The sequence below is a fragment of the Asterias rubens genome, chromosome 3 (genome assembly GCF_902459465.1).
Source record: "Asterias rubens chromosome 3, eAstRub1.3, whole genome shotgun sequence".
Taxonomy (NCBI): domain Eukaryota; kingdom Metazoa; phylum Echinodermata; class Asteroidea; order Forcipulatida; family Asteriidae; genus Asterias; species Asterias rubens.
Window position 1 is genome coordinate 7441530 of NC_047064.1, and position 21467 is coordinate 7462996.

Here is a 21467-nt window from a genome sequence, read left to right on the forward strand (position 1 = left end):
ATTATATAAAACCGCCATTTTTGACTGTATAAGGCAGCAGTCTTGATTACAGCGAAATACCTATAGTTGGAAGCTTTTGGATTTTCCGAAACAAAAAGGAATAAGTTGATTGAAATGATTCATAAAACAATGACAATAGAAAAGCAGCGATTACCATAACAAAGCAAAAGTGAAACACTGATCGTTCAAAATCGTTTATTACAGAAGCAGTTTTAAAGGAATGTTGCAAAATCTTTGGGATCGTCCTAATAAGTATAATAGTAGAGGCATTGCATGGTGAGGTATCAATATTTATTTGGCACGTTGAGACCAAAATGTACTGAAGTTAACAACGAGAAGTCGATCCACAATTAAAAGCTAAAGTAGTAGGTCCGGCCGATTTCCTAACCTTCCGCCCACTACCTAGTAGTTAAAAAGCAGGACAGTTCTTTTCAGAACTGAGAAGTCTCCCGAGACAAGACAAGTTCCCAAAAGAACATAATCTACCCAGCAAGTAGATACACACATGGTGTTACCACAAACCAAATAACATAAATATTATACATGTATACCACATACATGAGGTTATTCCACAGTCTTGGAAATAAAATTTTCAATTCTGGAGCAGGGGACTTTTCCAGACAACAGTATTATCTCTAGTTCTTATCTGTTTTGCAAGGTTACTGGTACAGCGAGAGTGACATGTACGTTCATTGGTGAAAGAATAAACATCAACCAAGTACCTTGTTTCATGTAGGCATCTATGTTTGTTCAGAATGATCGTTTTGAAACGCTGTGTTCAACATCGCGTGACCAGTGAATATTTTTTTTCCAGCTTGAAAATAATCTGTCTTCTTTTGTTGGTAACAAGGTTCAACTAAGCTCAAAAACATGGAGAGAAAAAGTAGATTTTTTTTTGTCAATTATACATGACTTCTTGGATGTTACAACTCAATCCCATATTCTGTTTTCAACACACACGTATCATAAACCCCTGTATATTTCGCCCTGGACGACGGAAAAAAAATGAAGAACCATATTATTTAGTACAGCGACATTGTGGGATTTCCCCTTTTGTTTCCTAATCCCTTTTCTTTAATCCTTCTTAATGAAAATATTGTGGGAAAACCCACAAGTACAGTTCATATCTAAAAAAGGAAAGAAAAAACACTTTAGTTAGGGTATTTGATTGATTTCAAGGGCTGACCTCATATGGCATGGTGCAGGCTTTCACAGATTTTCAGGCTATCAGGCTGAATTTTCACAGAGAGAAAAATCAAAGTTCCCCTTTTTTAACCTCTCAAGTTTTACATGTCTGATACTAATATCCCTTAAAATCAAACATCCCTTAATTTCCGTGTTGCATACTGCATGGATACTGGAATCAACAAGGCTGTGCTGTTGTATCTCTGACCCATGTTGATAGAGATAAAAAGGTAGACGCTACCATTGCATAGGCTTCCTGCTACAGGAAATGACTCTAGGATATCACATTTAAAGGCCTGTGGATCAACAAAAGAGGTCAATTACACTGAGTTTACTCTCCATTATCACAAGGTTCGACACAGAGTACCAATCTTCCATGAATAGTTCCGCCGGGATTTCTATCAAAATCGGAAACAACCAAGATTTGAAGACCCAAAAAGTATTGCTGCTCATCTTCATCTCCACAACTGTCAATAAACCAACATAAACGAGCAGAAAAAGAAGACAAAACACAGCAACTTGTTTTGTTTTCGCAGAACCGAGACCACCAAAATCGAGAGTACTTTAATTTAAAGACAGCCAAAAGTATTGTTGTACATTTCCATCTCTACAACTGCCACAAACCCAATGTCAACAAGCAGAAATCGTGGACAAAACATGACAATTTTTGTTTAGTTTTTCGCCAAACCGAGACCCATTTCTTTTGTTGATTGCATGCTAATTGAATACATGTGGAAGGAATTGAAAAAACTTCTCCCAAAACATGATGATGTTATATTCAATTTAAAGGGCTAGTCAGGCTAGGATCTTTCAGCTGCACACTTCCCATACCTATGAGAGAATGATGGTGCTGAAGAATAATGAGGCTGTAAAATAATGAGGGCACAGAACAATGAAGGCCGCGCAGAATGAACCAACCCTCTAGTGGTTATTACATGTATCATAGGTAGCAGACGTGTCGTTTAAAGCCCCCTGCAATCTCACCACTATGGGACACTGGTGGGGCTGCAGATAGATGATGGCACAGAATGAACCCTGAAGTGGTTATAACCTGTATCATAGGTAGCAGATGCGTCTTTTAAAGCCCCCTGCAATCTCACCACTATGGGACACTGGTGGGGCTGCAGAATGATGATGGCACAGAATGAACCCTGAAGTGGTTATAACTGGTATCATAGGTAGCAGGATGCGTCTTTTAAAGCCCCCTGCAATCTCACCACTATGGGACACTGGTGGGGCTGCAGAATGATGATGGCACAGAATGAACCCTGAAGTGGTTATAACCTGTATCATAGTTAGCAGATGTGTCTTTTAAAGCCCCCTGCAATCTCACCACTGTGGGAGATGGCACTACAGAATGATGGCACAGAACGAGCCCTCTAAGAGTGGTTATAACCTGTATCATAGGTAGCAGATGTGACGTTCGAAACCCCCTGATGATTGAAGCTGCAGCTGGTTGTCATCCTGGTCCTCGTCATCCTCTGACATCTCATACCTGAAAATAAATACAGATCAAGTTCCATTAACAAACCACCAAGTTTAGAAGTGAGAATATTCAAGCATCAAAATTCTAATTATCATTCTAATTATAATCATTTTAAAAGTATTAAAATTTTCTTCTCCGTGGGTTTGAAAGAAATATTACAAAATACTTCTAGGCCTAGATTTGAAAGAATCAATACAAAATACTTAAAAACAATCTATAATATAAAACATTAAAAAACACAGAGAAAGTACAAGACATTGCACTAAAGTATAATATAAATGAATAAGTTATTTTCTCCCCAGTGGATTTTACAGAAGCATACAATAAAAGTAGATACAATCTGTAACATACAACATTAAAAACACCAAGAAAATACAATATTTCACTACAAGTACAAATATAATAAACAAATATAGTTACAGTATATCTATATGAAAGTAAAAGTTATAATAATGAAGGTAAAACTAAATAATGAGTAGGGTAGCAGCCTTAGCTTTTGATCCTAACCGGACGTTATTCAGAGGTATAAACAAATACAAACAAATACATCCATTTAATGAGAAAAGGGGAAAGGGATTCAGGAAAATTATCGCCAATCAAAGTTTCTATTTTAGAAACAATTAGTGGCTACGAACAAATAGGAGTAAAGTGGTGAGGATAAAAGATGTTCAGTATGAAAGGATGGGTTACTGGTCCATGAAGTTAGTAAATGCATTGTATGTATAACAATGCATGGAAACATAAAACATGTGAAGGTAGAAGTTATATGAAAGTAGAATTTCTATTATATGAAAGAAGAAGTTACAATATTATACAAATGTAGAAGTCAAGACTATAGAAAGAAGAAAATGCATAATATTAACAAAGCCATGGTTTGTCAAGAACTGTTTAATATAACAATTCCAATGGCTTAGTGCCTAGTCTCAGTTCAAAGCAAAATCCTCAATCAAGTTACACACGTACATGTACATTATGTAAGTTCAATTACAAAGAATAATTTCAAGAACATGGTCAAAATTACAAAATGCTGTAGCTGTTGCTGACAAGATCTGAAAAAAGAGGATCAAAATTCAAGGTACAATAATTTGATTGCATTTCCACCTGTAACCCTTGGAGTCTTTGTTCCAAGGGGCTTCTGGGAACAGTATCATAATTATAATAATAATATAATATACAGTGCTTGTATATTATATACAAAAAAATGACAAAACAGAGCAAAACAAATTATTAGAACAGCAAAATAAAATAGACATAATTTAACAGAACATATGTTTCCTCAGTGTTAGAGAAATACATGTAGATCAAAATGCAAGATTTCTTTATACTTTCTGTCCGTCTTTATACTTTCTGTCCGTCCAAGCAGACACAAACAAGTCTGACTACAGATAATTCTTATTTTCTAGAAATTACTCAATCAAAATGAAACAAAGACAATAATTATTTGGTATGGTACCTAATCACCATAGAAGAGAAATAACCAAACATGGGATGAGAGAAAAATAAAACAGTCAATCAAAATGAGTTGCTGTCATTTGTACATGTATGACTAGACAATATTTAAAGTTGGACTTGAAATTCTGCATGGTGGAGATTTAATCTAGTCAGGTTTGTGGTAACACCATGCACACGAGAAGGATTTGAAACTTTGAATTGTGGGGAAACAATCTCACAAGGTTTGCAGTAACATCACTAGTTCCACAACTCATATAGAGTTTTTTACGTGGCGTTATCGCAAACCTTACTAAATAAAACAAGATTTTCTTACCATAACTTATACTGCACTGCGTCTATGTCTCCGTTAATAGGGGTCTCTTTGATTCCGTTAAACTCCTGGCTAAGTGCGTCAGTCTGGAAACAAATCAATGTACAATTAGTTACTCAACGGCATTTACACAGACTGTGTTTAAGTCCTGCACTTAAAGGCACTGGAAACTAATGGTAACTACTCATAATAATTGTTAGCACAAAAACCCACTTGGTAACGAGTAGTGGGGAGCTGTTGATAGTACAAAACATTGTGATTAACAGCTCCCTCTGAAGTGACATACTGCAGTTCTCGAGAAAGAAGTAATTTTCGAATTAAAATATTTTAATTTGATTTCGAGATCTCAACATTGGATTTGAGTGCTGAAATACAGCATTTTGAGATACACCAAGTGGGAAGACTGGTCTTTGACAATTACCAAACTTGTCCAGTGTCTTTAATTCAAACACCCATGACCATTGTGGTCCAAACCGTTAGGGAGGTTTAGATGATGTTGGTGAATTCTTTTAGTTTAAAACCTAATTTTCATTGAAGTCTATGGTCGCTGAGGCGTCAGTGTCCTCTATTGACTGCTCTACACACGCTATAGATATGTTTTTCCATTTTCCAGAAGAGCGCATGTGATCATTAATTTATTTTAACGCAAACTTGATGCACAGTAAAAAAAAATGCAAATACAAGGAGTTAGAACTGCGTGATAAAACAAAGTAATGCAATTTGATTATTGGTTAATATCACACTCTTATTGCCATGGATAAAAAAAAATCAGAATTGGGGACTCCACTTTGCTTGAAGATTATTCTAATTGTTTTTTTTTTTAAGTGAATTTGAAAAGCGAAAGTGTCGGATGACATTCTTACCAGGCAAGCGGGATATTTCAGGTTTTCATGCTCAGACTCTGACAGAGTTTTTCCCGTCTTGCTGCTCTCTCCCTCATGGTCCCCCTCATCGCTACTGTAGCTGAATAAACGAAAGTTTCTCCGACGCGAGGAGCTCTTATCATCTCGATCAGTTGCCTCAAGTTTCTTGGACTGAGGAACTTTTAAGCGTTGACAATCATTATCAGTTTTTATTTCAGGCGATAGCTTCTCTGACCGATTCTTCTGCGTGTTTGCTAAAGTTTTATCATTACTTTTGATGCCGGCGTCTTTCTTTTCATTCTGACTCTTCTTCGAGTCGTCTGAAGTGGATTTCAATAAATCTGGCGCTTCGTAGATCGGAGACAGATCTCGCCTCTTGGAAGGATGAGGCTTAACTGCGGCAGGGTTTGCCACAGAGGACGCGGTTGGTTTATCGTCGACGTCGCCCAGAGCAAACTTGATATGCTTCTCTTGGGTTTTCTTAGAACCGTCAGTTGTTTTCTTAGAGAGAATTCCACCTCTCACTGGTTGTCTGTTTGGACGGGGAGACTCATCAGTCTCGCTCTCAGACCAAGGCAAGTCTGAGGAGATGCTGCTCAGGCTGGAGTTCGAATTCAGGCGGTGGTGAGATGCTGAGAGGTCCCCCAGGCTTCCTGAGGTGCCGGGCGGCAGCAGCACCAACTCCTCTCTGTTGCTTATCTTGACGATTACTTTCCCGGCTTCAGGCTCTCCGAACTGGTTTGTCCGCTGCACCTTCCTCATGAAGTCTGGCATGGCGTGATTCTCCCTGTGCTTCTGAGGTGCAAACTGCTGCTGAGAAGTTGACTCCTCTAAACCTGTCGACAGCTTATCAAACGTGGGAAAGAAATAAGCTTCAGGCATTTCAAGTTTCTCTCCAGGTGATGAGTTAGTTATCGTTGCAGGAGATTTCTGATCGACATGATCAAGGGAAATCTTCCTCCTGTCTGCATTTCTGGGAGGTTCTCCTGTTTTCCTCTTAGAAGTGTCATCCCTATTTACGATTGACTCTGAGCTGTGAGAGCTTGATAAATGTCTGGAGCAGGACTCAAGATATGATGGAGGTGGGGTTGAGTTCCTGCCCCTGTCTTCTGCAGAGGGTTTGGCGTAGCTTGTGCTGGTGGGACTTTCCAGTGTTTCAAGTTCAGTTTCCTGTCGGTTAATCTCTGCTTGGACATGGAGAATGTTCGTCTTGGAGTGAGACTGGTTTCCCAATGCAGTTTTACAACGCACAGGTCCAACTTCTTTAGAATACAATTTGCTTGTAAAGTCCTTGCTTTTTTTATCGGCCATCGGGACGTGACTTGACCTTTGACATTCAGTACTTCTCAAGGACAAGTCGGGTGGGTTTGATTCATAGTTATTTAATAGAGTTGTTTTACTGTTTGCAACGCATGTCTTTGAAAATATCTCTTCTTGATCCAAAGACCCCTTTTGTGAGAGTTCCTCGTTCCATGACACCCTTCGCTTCTTGGCAGAGTGCCCTGGGGAGGACTGTACCATTGCAGCCATTAGGGATGATGATGATGATGAACTGAGGGACGAGGCATAGCTGCTGCTCAGGCTGAGAGTGTCGAGGTTGTCCGATGCAAGGCTCGGACTGACATGGTGAAGAGTGGCTATCTGATGATTCACCTCACTGAGGCGAGTCCTGGACAAAACAATAAAAAAGCAATCAAAATGAGTCAATTTGAAGCAAATTTTGACGTCACAGCTCTGTTTTTGCAGCGAATGTTTCGCAGAAGTTCAGCACAAGAACAAGGAAATACTGGTTAACTGTCTTCAATTATTTACCCAAATTTAATAAAAATTTTGACCCAAATTAAAAAAAAATATTGTGATTTTTTTAATTTGTGAACTTTCTGGGAGAGTGGGCAGCTCTGTAAAGCACATTATACATCTAGAACATCATTAAATACTCTCCTTCAATGTACTATTCAAAAAAATGATTAAACCATTATACCTCATTGAGTCCAGAGCTAAGCCAGGGTTGTGGACAGTGGCCGGTGCCGGCCATATTGGACTGGTCGGAAGAGGCTGGAGTCGGCTTAATCGTCTCTCTATCTCCAGTAGCTGGTCCTGGTTGCCATGCTCCTCCTCCTGTCTCTGGTCTCGCTCCTGTAGATCTGAACAAGCTTGCTCTAGTTGAGTGGCTTTCTGCTTGTACACCAGTACATCCTCCTCACTAGTAAGGGAATAAAATGAGCGAGTAACCGATAAAAGATTGCTTTCGAAAAGGATAAATTAACTTTTGAACTCAACCAGACGAAAGGCACTTTGTTTGTTTAGATGGTCTTTTCGTCAAGGGAACTCGGCAAGCTCCCAGAAGGGGATGTACACACACCAAGCTGGCAACAGCCAATCTCTCTCATCCAAACATTGGTTTAACGTCTATGATTATGAATTTCACAAATCAAGAAATTGCGATTCAGCTATTCGACGACAATACCTAGTCATTGTGAAATCAGCAGTTAGCAAGGAGATTCGAACCCACAATCGTGCGATTGCAAGTCATGCAGTCTAACCACTGGATCACAGTGCATGAGTTTCAGAACAAACCTTGACGTTGACGCAGGAAGCTGATTGCCAGGATTGGTCCGAGTCTGCTGCTTATGCAGCTGGTCTAATTGATGAACCAGTAGATTGGTTAGGTCAACGTACTCTCCTCGCACCTGTTCAATACGCTGGGATAGGTCGGTCTTCTGCATGTGGACGAGGGCATCCGTGCAAGACAGGGCCTAGGAGAAAGAGAGAGAGATCATGAATGAGATGGAGGAAGGTAAAAGGTTAACGGACGTTAAAGGACAAAATTATGAGATCGGATCTTAAATCCACAAGTAATAACCAAACTCAAAGCAGCAGCAATGGAAAGACGGGCTTTGGTGGGAGGGGTACCCATGAAGCATGTGTTAATCTCTTTTGTAGGCAAGAGATCTTAGCCATTGGTAAAAAAAGTGGGAACATTTGATTGGGTACAAGGGCTGACCTACATGTACATTTAGCACAGTTTTTGATTTTATTACACTTTCAAGCTGTTTCATACAAATTCTGAATACTTTTCCCCGAGGACAAACAAATCTAAATTTTGATAAAAAAAGGAAGAATTGATGCTTGCCTTTGGGAGGGTAAGCACTAAGCAAAAGAGTTTGTGGCATGGTCTCAACATTTAATTGTGCACTCTTATTATTCTCCCGCGATGAGGAAAGTGCACTGTTCGGAACATTGAAACCAAACCGACGGCTTGTCTCATAACAAACACTCCTTCCAAAAGAGTTTTACAAATGCTTGTACTGGCAAATTTACAAATAGTTACTTCTTGTTTCCCTTTCATTTAAAAATACCGCTGTTGAATCTCTCAGAAGTTGACATGTTAGTAAAAATACAAACTGAATATGAAGCAAAGTTTTACCTCTCTAAGTTTCTTGCTCATGGCCTCTTTCTCCTGCTGGCTCCTGAACAGAATCAAGGAAGAAAATCAAACAAATTATTTTAGTTGAAAACACACAATGGGCTTGAGAGTACATGTAGCACAGGGGTCGAAAGTGATGGTAGTCCGCTAGACCGGGGCTAGCAGATATAAAACCCTGGCTACTTACTTTTCCAGTTTGATAGTTTATACTTTAAACAGCTCTCCAATGCTCGTTACCAAGTAATTTATTTTATACTTGAGTATTATTTAGTGCCCACTGCCTTTAAACATTTTCCAGGCTATTTAATCACAATTTTTCTGATATTTCCAAGGGCAAAAAAAATCGGAAATCAAATACACGTAGGAAGACACTTGTGTGTCTGGCAACATGCAAATAAAATAAAATAAATAAATACTCCAAACTTGACTCGTCACACTTACTCTCTGAACTGCCTCTGTGTGACCGTCAGCTCATTGGACAGCTTGATGCAGGTTTCCACGACGACCAGGAACTGAGCGCATGTGACATGGTGGTATCTGGTTGCTAGGCTAAACGGCGACTGCTTCTTCTTGTTGAGTAGAGTTACGTCGCAGTTATACTCCACCAGAGTCTGTGGGTGTTAATAGAGGGGAGTCAGTGATCAATGTAGGTGAGTGAGAGAGTGGTTGGGAAAGGGGTACCACGAGGTAGAATGATCCCCTGTCCATATATTTGCAATGATAAGGAAATGAGTTGGCTTTACAGTACCAGGATCTCATCGGACACATGTTTTGCAGTACATGTAACTGTACCACAGAACATGTACATGTACATGTATTACATGACATGGGTACATGAACATCCATTAATAATGTTTTATATGTTAACGTGTTTATAGAATTTGACTTTGAAATGGATGCGAGATCATCGAACATCCGCACACGTGATCGTCAATGCGTTTAGGTTGGCTCAAGGCCACTCTCTGGCGAAATTCACAAGCCTGGAAGTGTGATGCAGATGTTCAGGCTGGGCCAATATTTGAAGGTTGGTGGGCAGTAGCCAGCACATGGTTCCGATGACTGGCACCAAGAGGAAATTGTTTCCTCTCCAACTGGCAGTGATTTTTAGTGTAAACTACCACCCCCCTGAAAATGCTAACGTGCGTTTTTCACTCAGAAAGGTTTGTTCCTTAACCCTCTAGTCACTTCACCGCCCGAGTTTCTGAAAACCAATTTTTCAAGATTCTTGCAGTAAACAACTGGAGTCGTAGTTCAATTTTTAAAAGATAGCTTAATATTTATGCACAATTTTTTACCCTTTCGGTAATGTTTGTATAAAAGTACAAGCTCCCATTGGGAACAATAATCGGCTCTCTAATATTTTGTTGTAAGGATAAAATGGACACAATAGCTTTTCGAGGCTTTTATCTGGCTCAATGCTCATACTAATAAGAAAAAAAGGAACATCAAAAGAAAACTCGATATTCATTAGTAGGTCTACGCATTTGTTAATCCATCCAGTTGTTTGTAAATCATTATTAATTCTCCTTTCAAGCTAATGACGATGAAATAATTTAGCTCATACCAATTAGTAAACACAAAGGAAACTGTATTTATTCATCATTAATATTGATATTGTCGAAAACTAACGCCTTCGCATTTAATTAGTTTGAACATTGAGTCAGATAAAAGCCTTGAAAAGCTATTGTGTCCATTTTATCCTTACAAAAAAATATTCGAGAGTCAATTATTGTTCCCAATGGGAGCTTGTACTTTTATACAAACATTACCGAAAGGGTAAAAAATTGTGCATAAATATTAAGCTATCTTTTAAAAATTTAACTACGATTCCAGTTGTTTACTGCAAGAATCTTGAAAAATTGGTTTTCAGAAACTCGGGCGGTGCAGGGACTAGAGGGTTAAGTTCACCACAATGCGGCAGCCCAGCAGAATGTTCTGGTGGTCCACTGGGTTGGAGAAGTATTCATACAAGAATGTTCTTTTTACACCTTGTACATGCCTGACTTTTGAGATGCTTCCAAATGCTTTCCGTTTTGTACAATTTGAACACCACATCGTCTGCTTAAGACATGTAGGAATACATGTACAAGGTCCTTAGAGCAAATTGTATGGATTTTGAAAAACTGCTTTTGCATTTATATGGACAGGCCTGATACTTCACGGAGGCAACGAAGGCGATTGCCTTCGTTGCCCCTTGTCATTGCCTTGGTGCCCTTGAAATGCTCCAGTAGGAATTTACAATTTCCTCATAGGGTGCCCTTTGCCAAAGAGAAAATGCCTTGGTGCCCTTGCCCTTTCAAAAACGAAGCATACAGCCCTGTATGGAGCTCCTGGTAAATGGGGTTTATTAATCAAGAGTGGTCTTCAAAGAATTTATTTAGCAAGAAGAACCATACAAATATTTGTTTTATTATTTTAATTGATTTATTTTTTTTCTTCAAATTTATACGCATTTCTCGTTTGAGAACCTTTGATAATTTAGGCATATAAAGTTGCCATTAAGTTTCTTATAGACCTTTACCATGGTACAGCCATCTTGAATTTTTCCCATTGATATCATTGTAACCAAACTGAGGCTGGAAGAACAAAATAGTCTGGTTCCTGTTTGCAAAATGAGTATAAGCATTTATTATTGTTATTCAATACAAGGAACATGACCAAGATGGAGACAGCATGATAAAGGTCTATTATTCTAAGCAGTCGACATAAACTTTTGCATGAGGGGTTCCACTGCTAAGAAAAGTGCCTTGACCTTGAGATGTCATACATACCTGAAGACACGGCAGATGGCCATACTTGGCAGAGAGGTGGCTTGGGCTATTGTTGCTGTGGTCAGTCTGGTCCAGGGAGATATCCTGCATCTGCATAAGCTCAAGCAGCCTACGAAGGCAGGGTTCCTGACCGAATCTAGCAGCAAGATGAAGGAGGGACCAGCGGTTGTCTTGGGAGTGGAGCTCAGACTTTGCCTCTGAGTGTTGCACCATCCACGTCAAACATGCTAACTGGCCATGCTATATAAATTGTATATGAATTTATTAAACATCCAAAACATCAAAAGACAGATAGTCAACAAAATTGAAAAGTCTAAGATGTACATAGAGAAGACGCCCCCGCCCCCCCTCCCCCCTCCCCACCACAAAAATGTAAATTGATTGCTTAAAGAGAAGAATTGTGAATGTTAATTTGACAAACATTTTGTTGAACTATTTGGAAATACTATTCAGTTATCTTTGGGAGAACTATTTGCAAATACTTTTCAGTCATCTTTTGGAGACACTGATTTCTCAAACTTGTCAAAGACACACATGTATAAGGTTCTTATAAATGTTACTTGATGGTCGTTTGCCTAACTTACTGAATCATGTCATCCTGCAGATAAATAATCAAAACTTAAAACGGTTGAAAGATTTCAAGTTTGTTTTTACAAGTCTTGCATAGAAAAATACAAAATTTCTCATTGTTTCTACAGTCAGGTTTCTTTCTAGCTTGCAAACGCTGCAAGTTTTGTAACACAAGGTAGCATATAATTAACTGAATGACCAATGACAAGACATATAATGTTCTATCCATGTTCATTATTAAATATGCACACATCAGAATGTCAAATTCAGAACGAAATAAACATTGTTGCCAGAAGATACAAAATGTGCAATTTAAATTATTTACAGCTTTGACTTACTTTCACAGCCAGGGCGGCAGCAGTAAAACAGTCGTCATTCTCCACGGCCAGCAACCCTGCACAGGCCCAAGAGGCCAGCCAAGTCAGGCAGTCAACGTGGCCCCGTCTGGCGACTGCGTGTAACAGCGTATTGCCGCGGTTGTCACGCACCTGTGACAGGCCCTCATTTGCCGCCAGTAAAAACTCCTGTATTTATGGATAATCAAACAATTTTTTGTTGTTGATACGGAATGGCCTCCAGACATTTTGTTTTTTAATAAACCAACAGTAGCCATTGGTGGTTACGACTTGCATTATGCAACGGGGTCTTATGAAAATGCATGTTAAATTGGGCCAATAGGCCACAGGCTTTGTTAGACACATTTAACTTTTATCCATGAGCTATACTCAGAGTAGATTCAAAAGAGGCAATCAGGATTGGCGTACACTTCCCAGACAGTTGGACTAGGTTTGTCTGAAATAACGTGATACAATTGCTCTGTGGCTCCAACTTGATTTTAACAGTTTCTTTTGAAGGGTTTATTTTTTGATAAAAAAACCTTTCCTTTAAGGGAATTTTTATATTATTATTTTGTTTGTGAGTAGAATGACAGACATACAGTACATGTAAATTTAGTGAACATTATTCTGAAAATTGAAACACTGAATGTGATTTGTTGCAGTAGAAATTTTAAATTTTCCACAAAGAGGTTCCCTTTGACTATTCACTGTAGACTGCAACACCCTTACCAAAACAAAGCATCAGGCCGAACATATGTACACAAAACTGTAAAAATACCTTGCACGTATAAGAAAGTCTGTTTATGGCTGAAAATAATCAGTCTTACATAATTTGTAATAATATGACATTTTTGAACCATTAATAATAAAGTACTTGTTTGTGTACTTTTCAGTTTGTGTACATTGTTTGTTGCTTCTCATTTTAAGTTTACCTACAGACATTGAGTTAAAGAAAAACAAAATGAAACGTTTCTCAGCATAACAATAATGAAAATGTGACAAAAACTTGGAAAAAGTTCCACTGATAGAAAATCTCTTAAATTGACATTTTTTCCATTTAACTTTCAGGGAAAGATTGATATTGAATCTACCTCTAACTAAACTTTTGGATATCTTTTTTAGTTGTTTCTGTTATTTTTAATGTGATAAATAGCCTAACATCACAAGGCACAACGGCAACTTTAAGGTGAGGGCTACACTTGACTGAATTTGGTAAACTGTCATCAAGAGCACGTACTCATGGGGTCAACAGACCTTCGTTTTTGAGGAGCGCGACAGCGCTCTTATCGCGCTCCTGGGACTGTCTTCACGTGCGCAATCGACAGTGCTCCTCGATCATTATGGTGTATTTTATTTATAACACAAAAGCAGATTTCACGCCTGTAGTCGTTGTTACTTTGCATGCGACAATAAAATACAAGAAACATTGAACGCTAGAGGTCGTTTTGGGACAATGCAATAGCGTGAGATTAAACGCCCTTTATTGGTAAAATATACGCGAACCAGCAATAAAGGCATTGAGACAAGACTCAACGTGTCACGTGGGAATTTTAGCGCATTCCCAGGCTGCGCAAATACGAGGGCGAAGCGCAACTCGTTGGCGAATCAACATCTGTTGTGCAGTCTCGAGATTGAGCAGCGCAATTAACAGATTGCTAGCTTTATGAACTCCACGTGTACAATGCATAATATGCATGCAGCGGCCTCCCAGCCGCATACATCTACACACACATGCTACGTCCGTCCGTCGTTGCAATACTTACTAGATCAACCATGAATCAACGACGTCTTTTCTCGTAAGAAAATGTGTATTTTCTAATGCTTTATATCAAATGTGAAAACATTTTAGAAAAAAGGAAACGTTAAATATGAAAACCTTAAAATCGTGTGGTATTTTGTCACACGGGGAGTGGGATCGGAGTTGTTTTATTTTATTTTGTCTGTAAGATTTATTTGTGTACTGTTAACAACATGTTAAAGGGCACTTGGTTTCATGACCGTGTATCGAACCCACACTCTGTTGCTGACAACACTAGAACTTGGCTATAGTGAAGTAGACCACTTGGACACGAAATGCCTAAGAAATAAAACCAAATAAGCAGACACTGCTATTCTTTACAGTATTCTTCAAAATTGGCAATCTAAAGAGTAAACTCACCAGAACCTGCAGGTCCCCTCTGGTGGCAGCTTGTATAAGCTGCTTAGGGAGGGTATTATCTCTAGCTCCAGGGCTAACAGGCATCGCAACGGTAGCTGTCGACAACTGCACCCTTGATTGCGTCTTACCGTCCTGGGGCAAGTCTCCAGGTCTTCTGGCCTGACCATTGGCTGCTGATGAGGTCATGAATTTTCCGGATGATATCGATACTTGCTGAGATCTAAAATGTTTGGAATGTTTGTTGGCAATGCGGTCTCTATCTCGTTCCTCTTTGTCTTTCTTTTTGTTTCTCTCCTTCGTTGGACGGGTTTTGGAGTCCCGAGAGTCATCGTCAGATCCTGAGGTGCGACCGGAATGATGATGTGGGGCCTTATTGTTTCTAAGCAGGTTTGACATGAGGAAGCGCACGGTCTTCCCCCTAGGGACCTTCTGCTTGGTCCGGACCGGGGACAGGTGGATGTCGCTGGAAGCCAGACTGGACGTAAGGCTGCCATCGCGGGACTCCGTGGTGCTTATGGATGAATTCAGACTGTCCTGATCGTCACTTTGCGAATATCTGTGGTTGATGACGACCCTTTGCTTAGGTCTCCGACCCTCCTCTGGAGAGGAACTCTTAGGTGGAATATCGTCGTTGCTGGCTTCAAACTCCAGAATGAACTGCCGGAGTTCTTCAGAGTTCACGTCGATGGAGAGCTCCTCGTCTGACAGAACCCCGTCTGTCGACCCTCCCTGGATGAGAGCGTCAACAAGTGCCTCATTTTGAGATGCTTTGCTGTCCGAATAACTCTGCTCGCCTCGTTCTGGTACATTGTTATTGATCGCAAGGCTCTGTTCTTGGATCTCTACTTTCCTTTTCGATGACTTTGAGGTAAGAAACAACTTCTTTAACTCCTCCTCCAGGGGCGTTTTTGACTGTGCATTCCTGACAGGGCTACTGTTCTGTTTCAAACCACCTGCAACATAAAGAAAAACCCACAAAATTGCAATTAGCAAATTGAAAATACAATATTCCTTTAGGTAGGCAAGCATTTGGACACTCAATACCACAAAAGTATTGAATGAGGGAATTGAATGAAGAACTATCAAAATATTAGTCCAATTAAAAATATTTATTTTTTATGAGAGATCGCCTAACATAAAAAGGCCATTTTGAAGACACTCAACACTTATAATGGTTATTGTCAAAGACCAGTCTTCTCACTTGTGATTTATCTCAACATGTGCATGAAATAATAAACCTGTGAAAATTTGAGCACAATTGGTCGTTGAAGTTGCGAGATAATAATGAAAGAAAAAACACTCTTGTCACACAAAGTTAGTGTGCTTTCAGATGCTTGATTTCCGAGACCTCAAAATTTAATTCTTGCAGGTCTCAAAAACAAATTTGTGGAAAATTACTTCATTCTCGAAAGGCTCCCCATTACTCATTACCAAGTAAGGTTTTATACCAATAACTTTTTTGAGTAATTACCAATAGTGTACACTGCCTTTAAGGTGAGACTAAACATGACTAATTTTGGCTATTGACTGAAATCAACTGCAAACAGGGTTACCCTCTTTACAGTCAAGGATGTATGTACATGTAGGCGTGGGATTCATCCAATAGGAGACTGGCAGAATGCACCCACTCAAACTTTTCACCAAGCAATTTATGGTTAAGTGCCTTGCTCAAGGGCACAAGTGTCAAGACTGGGATTGGAACCACAACTCTGCTTCTGACAACACCAGAGCTTGGGTTTGGTGAACTACATGAAGACTGCCAATGTGGTTATAGGATGGTTCATGTATGTAGAACATCAGTTTACCCCATACAAATGGTAACAAAAGGTTCTGGAAAACTTGCTTTGTAAAATACCTCTTCGTGTTTTATTGTGACAATGACTTTTTCCCAAGTAAATCGATTACTCAAGAAGCTCTAGATAATCTGACTAATACCGCAGGTGGGCACAGAATTTTTTTAAATATCGATATGAAGTGGTTAAAACACTGCTTTTTATGTAGTACGAACCTTGCTGTACTGAAAGGTTACTTGAAGGGTAGTCAGGAACGGTTTCCTTTATAGATGTCTCAGGGGTTGGTGTCGGTTCGCTATCATTGGGGAAGTTCTCAAAGTCATACTCTTCGGCCTCTTGCTGTCCCTGGAAAAAAAAAAAAAAAAAAAAAAATGGCAGTTAAAAAACCTGGGGAGTGAGTCAACATTCTCTCAAAGATGTCTGGCTAGCTATTTAATTAAAAAAAATTTTTTTTTAATGAGATATCACCTAACATCACAAGGCCGGATGGCCGCTTCTAGGGTTTTGCTTAAAACTAATTTGGGCTGTTCACCCAAATCATTTGGCACCAGGAGCATGTTAATAGCTACTCATTGGGCTGCAGCAGGGTTACCCCACCACAGTCCGTAAGGAGGTAGGCATGGGTATCATCCAACAAGAGCCTGGACTGTAGAGGAGAATGCACTACATTCCTATGCAAGTATGGTTAAGTGCCTTGCTCAAAGGTACAATACTGAACTTGACTTGGGCCGACGAGAGTTGGATTTGTTTATTGAAATAAATCTTTGTGAATGTAGTCAATACTACGACTGACTAATAATACATAGAACTTCACAATTAAAAGCAGGCTTGGAATTTTATCTTTGGGAGGGCAAGGCCATTTTCACTTTGAAAAGGGCACTTCCACTGGAAAATCTGTTAAAGTCTTTAAGAAACTTTTGAAGGGGCACCAAGGCCAAGACCAGGGCAACAGAGGCCATGGTCTCCAGGCTTTGGCGTGTCAGCATTGTGCCAGATGTGTGACGTCGCCAATCAGACTTTTGTTCACATGAAAGAGCTTGTGGCCGGCGTTCTGCACCGGTCACCTGAATCAACTTCAGAAAGCTTTAATGGTTTAACATTATAAAATTCTCTCCCTTGTTAACAAAGAATCATGTATCAAACTTACCAAAGCAACAGCTGATCCAAGGAGGTCATCAATGTCAATGACCTCTGACTCATCCATGGTTAGCCTCCATTCAAGGAGGTGCTTGATGTCTCAAACACTGAGTGGTGAATAGTGTTTCATGTCATAGTGGCTTTAGAAAGATATCTTTTTAAGAACCCTTTTTTTCAGTGTAGCGTTAGCATCCGTTCACATCTTAAGTGGAGAGAGAAAAGAAAAAATTATTAATAATAATTGCAGCTTTTATTTATGCTCGACTCGTATGTGGCTGTTCATGGAAGACATGAACTTTCACCCAGCTACTGTAGCCGGTAGGTGCATTTCTCCCAGTTGACTGGGTTCTGCCCAGGATTTCTTTAGTGGTGGAAAAATGTTTTCCTGGAAACAGATTGGAGAGGAAAGAGTTACATGGTAGATCATGTAAGTAGACTCAAATAAAAAAAGTGCTCAAAATTACCAGCTCAAAGTTAGATTTTTTACTGGTTTTAGTACAAAATTTTTACATTCCATTAAAATACTTTGAAAGGAAACTGCAAGTGAAATAAAAAAACTAAAACAAAAAAAAACCCAGGAAAATCTTCCAGCATGTCCAGTGGTTGTTGGGAATCCTGATTGTCAGGCGGGTTAATTCCAGCACCGACCACTTAGGGCAGAACCATGCCTGTGTACAATCATATCTATGGAGAGGGCATGCAGGCATAGCTCTCTAGTGAGAGACTATTTCCATGTGTACAAAACCACAGGCCTGCTTTTAACTTGACCCAGCGAAGTACAAATCGATTGACGCCTATAAAAAGCTCGCACTGAGGGTTCATTCACCCCCAAAAAAGTAGCACTTCAAATCCAAAACTTATTACTCGCACATAGAGCAAGGATACTTGATCTATGCTGTGACTGTACATATTTCTGCATTCGACAGCATGTCCTGCTCTAGTCTATTCACGATAATGTAACCCTCCTCCCGATGGCCGTCGGGAGGAGGGTTACAATACATCATCGCAACCAGTCCTGCTAACAAAAAGTTATCCTCAGATGTGATTGTGACTAAACAAAAATGTGAGGCTGCACTTTTCATCAGGAAGGGGAATTACACTTAGGGACCATGGATAAATTATGTCACGGGAACGACCGCGTCGCGACGCGTTCCTTCGCGTGACAAAACGAACAAAAGAAAAACTACGGAGTGGAACGCGTTCTCCTCAACCACCGGGTCTCCAGGAAGACCCACTGTATAACAAAGGAACAATGGGTGTAGGCCGAAAACCACTGTGTAGTTATAATCGGCTTATCTGGGTAGATAAACCCAAGTTGTAGCTCTTTTCACACAATAAGTCAAAACACAACCGCAGATTAAAAAATAAAAAATACTACGTCTTTGCACGATCGCCATGCAAAATAATCCCCCAAAGTAAAACAAAGTCAATAGGAAAAACATCTTACATTAAACAGTAAAACTATACTCTTGTTTGTACATCCAAGGTGTCCAAAATGTTTCATGTTTGAACAATGAAGCCAACACGTTATGAAGTTTTTCTTAAACACGCTTAATATTTCCCAAGGAACTGCTGAAAATTCACCACGTTGCACAAGGTACCAGCCAATGTTGTATGAGTTTAGCTCTAGGAAAGCCCTCTAGCGTTCAATGTTTCATGCATTATAGTTTGTTGCACGCAAAGTAACAAGACTACTAGGCCTGAATATTGAAAACACTGTGTGTGAGTGTGTCGCTGGATGTTTGTGTACTACGATGTAATTTTGCGTTGTGTTTTGTGTGATTGCGAGCCGGTCAGCATGATTTCGCGGTACCTTTATGAACGAATCTTGTAAGTGTAATCATCTCAGTAAACACGGGTCCTAATGTAACAATTAGATGTAGATACAAAATAAGTTGGCGATGATTTCAAATTTAAGAATAATAATAGTCACCTCTTCAACTTTTTATGGCAGTAGCATATTATTGTATTGGCTTTGGCAAACTTGAGGGTTGGCTGTACATGGACATCTCCAACCCATTGTCTGGTGTATACCTGAGCTAGACCGCAAACACTAATCCTTCACCCCTTCGTGGCTTACTTGCAAGCTGCCTTGTCCATGTAATCTGAACAACAAAAGGCACCAACAATAGAGTTCGATAATGAGGGACCTTAAAAATCAGTGAAGCGCTTAATCCATCTTGGGACGGGCGCGTGACAATTTTGGGACGGACTCGTTCTAGAACGAGTCTGACCGCGGGCGGCCGCGTTCTTAATTTATCCATGGTCCCTTACAGTGATCTCAAATTTAATTTAAGCTTAACATAAACATAAATTTTACACTGGTTTGTTTGAATTTGATTGAATTTAATATTTCAAATTCAATATTATTTGATTATTTTTTAATTATGAAAACTTGAGTGTAGCAATAAATTGAGATCATATCAACGTATCCCAATGAATTGATAACCAGATTTATACTATAAATTATATTAAAACAGTATCAACATTCAACCATGGACGGCGGATGAAGGAACCCGATTCAAACTTCTTGGTCGAGTTGACCAATCTATACAGTCCACAGCACAATTGACCCAAACAACTGTCACAATACTTTTACCGTCATATTATCTATAAATTTAGCTACAACTGAACCAAAGTACCTCGGCATCGCAAGTTTAATCTTCTTTGAGTTAATATAGGTAATAACAGATATAAAAACAGAGAATATTGTGCAAAATAATGACCAACCCCTCACCGTTTGTTGTGACTTTCACGGAAAGTGCGCACTCAATCGGCTGCTAATCTTCTGTAACTGGTAGCCGGCGCGCGGCGCCGTTATGGTTCATCAGCCTTTTGACAAGGTTACCCGTCAATGTCACGAAAAGTTCACTGGTTTAAAAACAATAGAGGGCGCTGTTTATTATAGGAAAAGTTAACTTTTCGGCGTGCGACCATCCTCTCGAGGGTGTCCGAACACAGGGCCGCGTCCGAACGAAAGACACTCAGACACTCCTCTGGCTATATACTACGCATACCATAATCCAACACTTTGGACAGGTAGTGGCATTTCCAATTAGTGCCTTGAAAACGCTTTACTTTGTTTTTGGTTCTCGTTCCTCCATGTTTCCCAGTTGGTTGCGCGGGTCGACCCGCTATCTAGTGGCTGGTGTATTGCTTTAATCAACTGACAAAAATTAATAATTTAATGGTGAGCCACACATAAATGGGGGGGGGGGGGGGGGGGGGCTCCGGTCCGCTAAGTATGCAACCAAGGGCTTTTTAAAGCCATCGGACCCTTTCGGTACAGAATAAAAAAGTTCACAGATTAACAATATACAGGGTTTACAGAAGGTAGTGGTGAAAGACTTATCTTGAAATTATTCCATGAAATGCTTTACTTTTTGAGAAAACCGTAAAACAATATCAATTCTCGATATCGAGAATTACGGATTTATTTTAAACAAATGTCATGACACAGCGAAACGTGCGGATACAAGGGTGGGTTTTCCCGTTATTTTCTCCCGACTCCGATGACCGATTGAGCCTAAATTTTCACAGGTTTGTTATTTTATGTACAAGTTGTGATACACGAAGTGTGGGCCTTGGACAATACTGTTTACCGAAAGGGTCCAATGGCTGTACTATACAGCCCGTTTCAATCTAAACGTTTAGTGGGCGACACACATTTTCACCATCCTATTAAATAATTAGCATATTTTACTGAAATCAACTCATTCAACTTGCTTTTATGGTGGTTTGGTATTTTTTCCGATTTCTAACGCAACATCATCCTATTGGTGTTGCGTCCGAAATAGTAAAAAAAAAACCATACAAAACCACCATAAAAGCAAGTTGAATGAGTTGATAAATTTCAGAGAAATAGGCTAATTATTTACCACATTTTGCCCATCTGACAGCCGGAGACAAAGTGTCTCCCTCATTATTATAGTCCACGTCAAAACCTATGGAAAACCTTGTTAATCAAAATTAAATTG

The 21467-nt window shown here is 39.6% G+C and overlaps 1 protein-coding gene across 1 annotated transcript; it reads right to left on the reverse strand.

The window, feature by feature from the left end:
* Positions 1-476: 476 nt before the first annotated feature.
* On the reverse strand, positions 477-20269 carry LOC117287786. Its single transcript, XM_033768304.1, has 13 exons — positions 20228-20269; positions 17501-17692; positions 16569-16698; positions 14561-15513; positions 12403-12588; positions 11495-11734; positions 9165-9334; positions 8724-8766; positions 7874-8052; positions 7278-7499; positions 5297-6965; positions 4437-4519; positions 477-2680 (listed from the first exon to the last, which is right to left on the reverse strand). The coding sequence occupies exons 2-13, from the start codon at positions 17555-17557 to the stop codon at positions 2587-2589; spliced, it is 4026 nt and encodes a 1341-aa protein (XP_033624195.1). The 5' UTR covers positions 17558-17692; positions 20228-20269; the 3' UTR covers positions 477-2586.
* Between the last annotated feature and the right edge of the window lie 1198 nt (positions 20270-21467).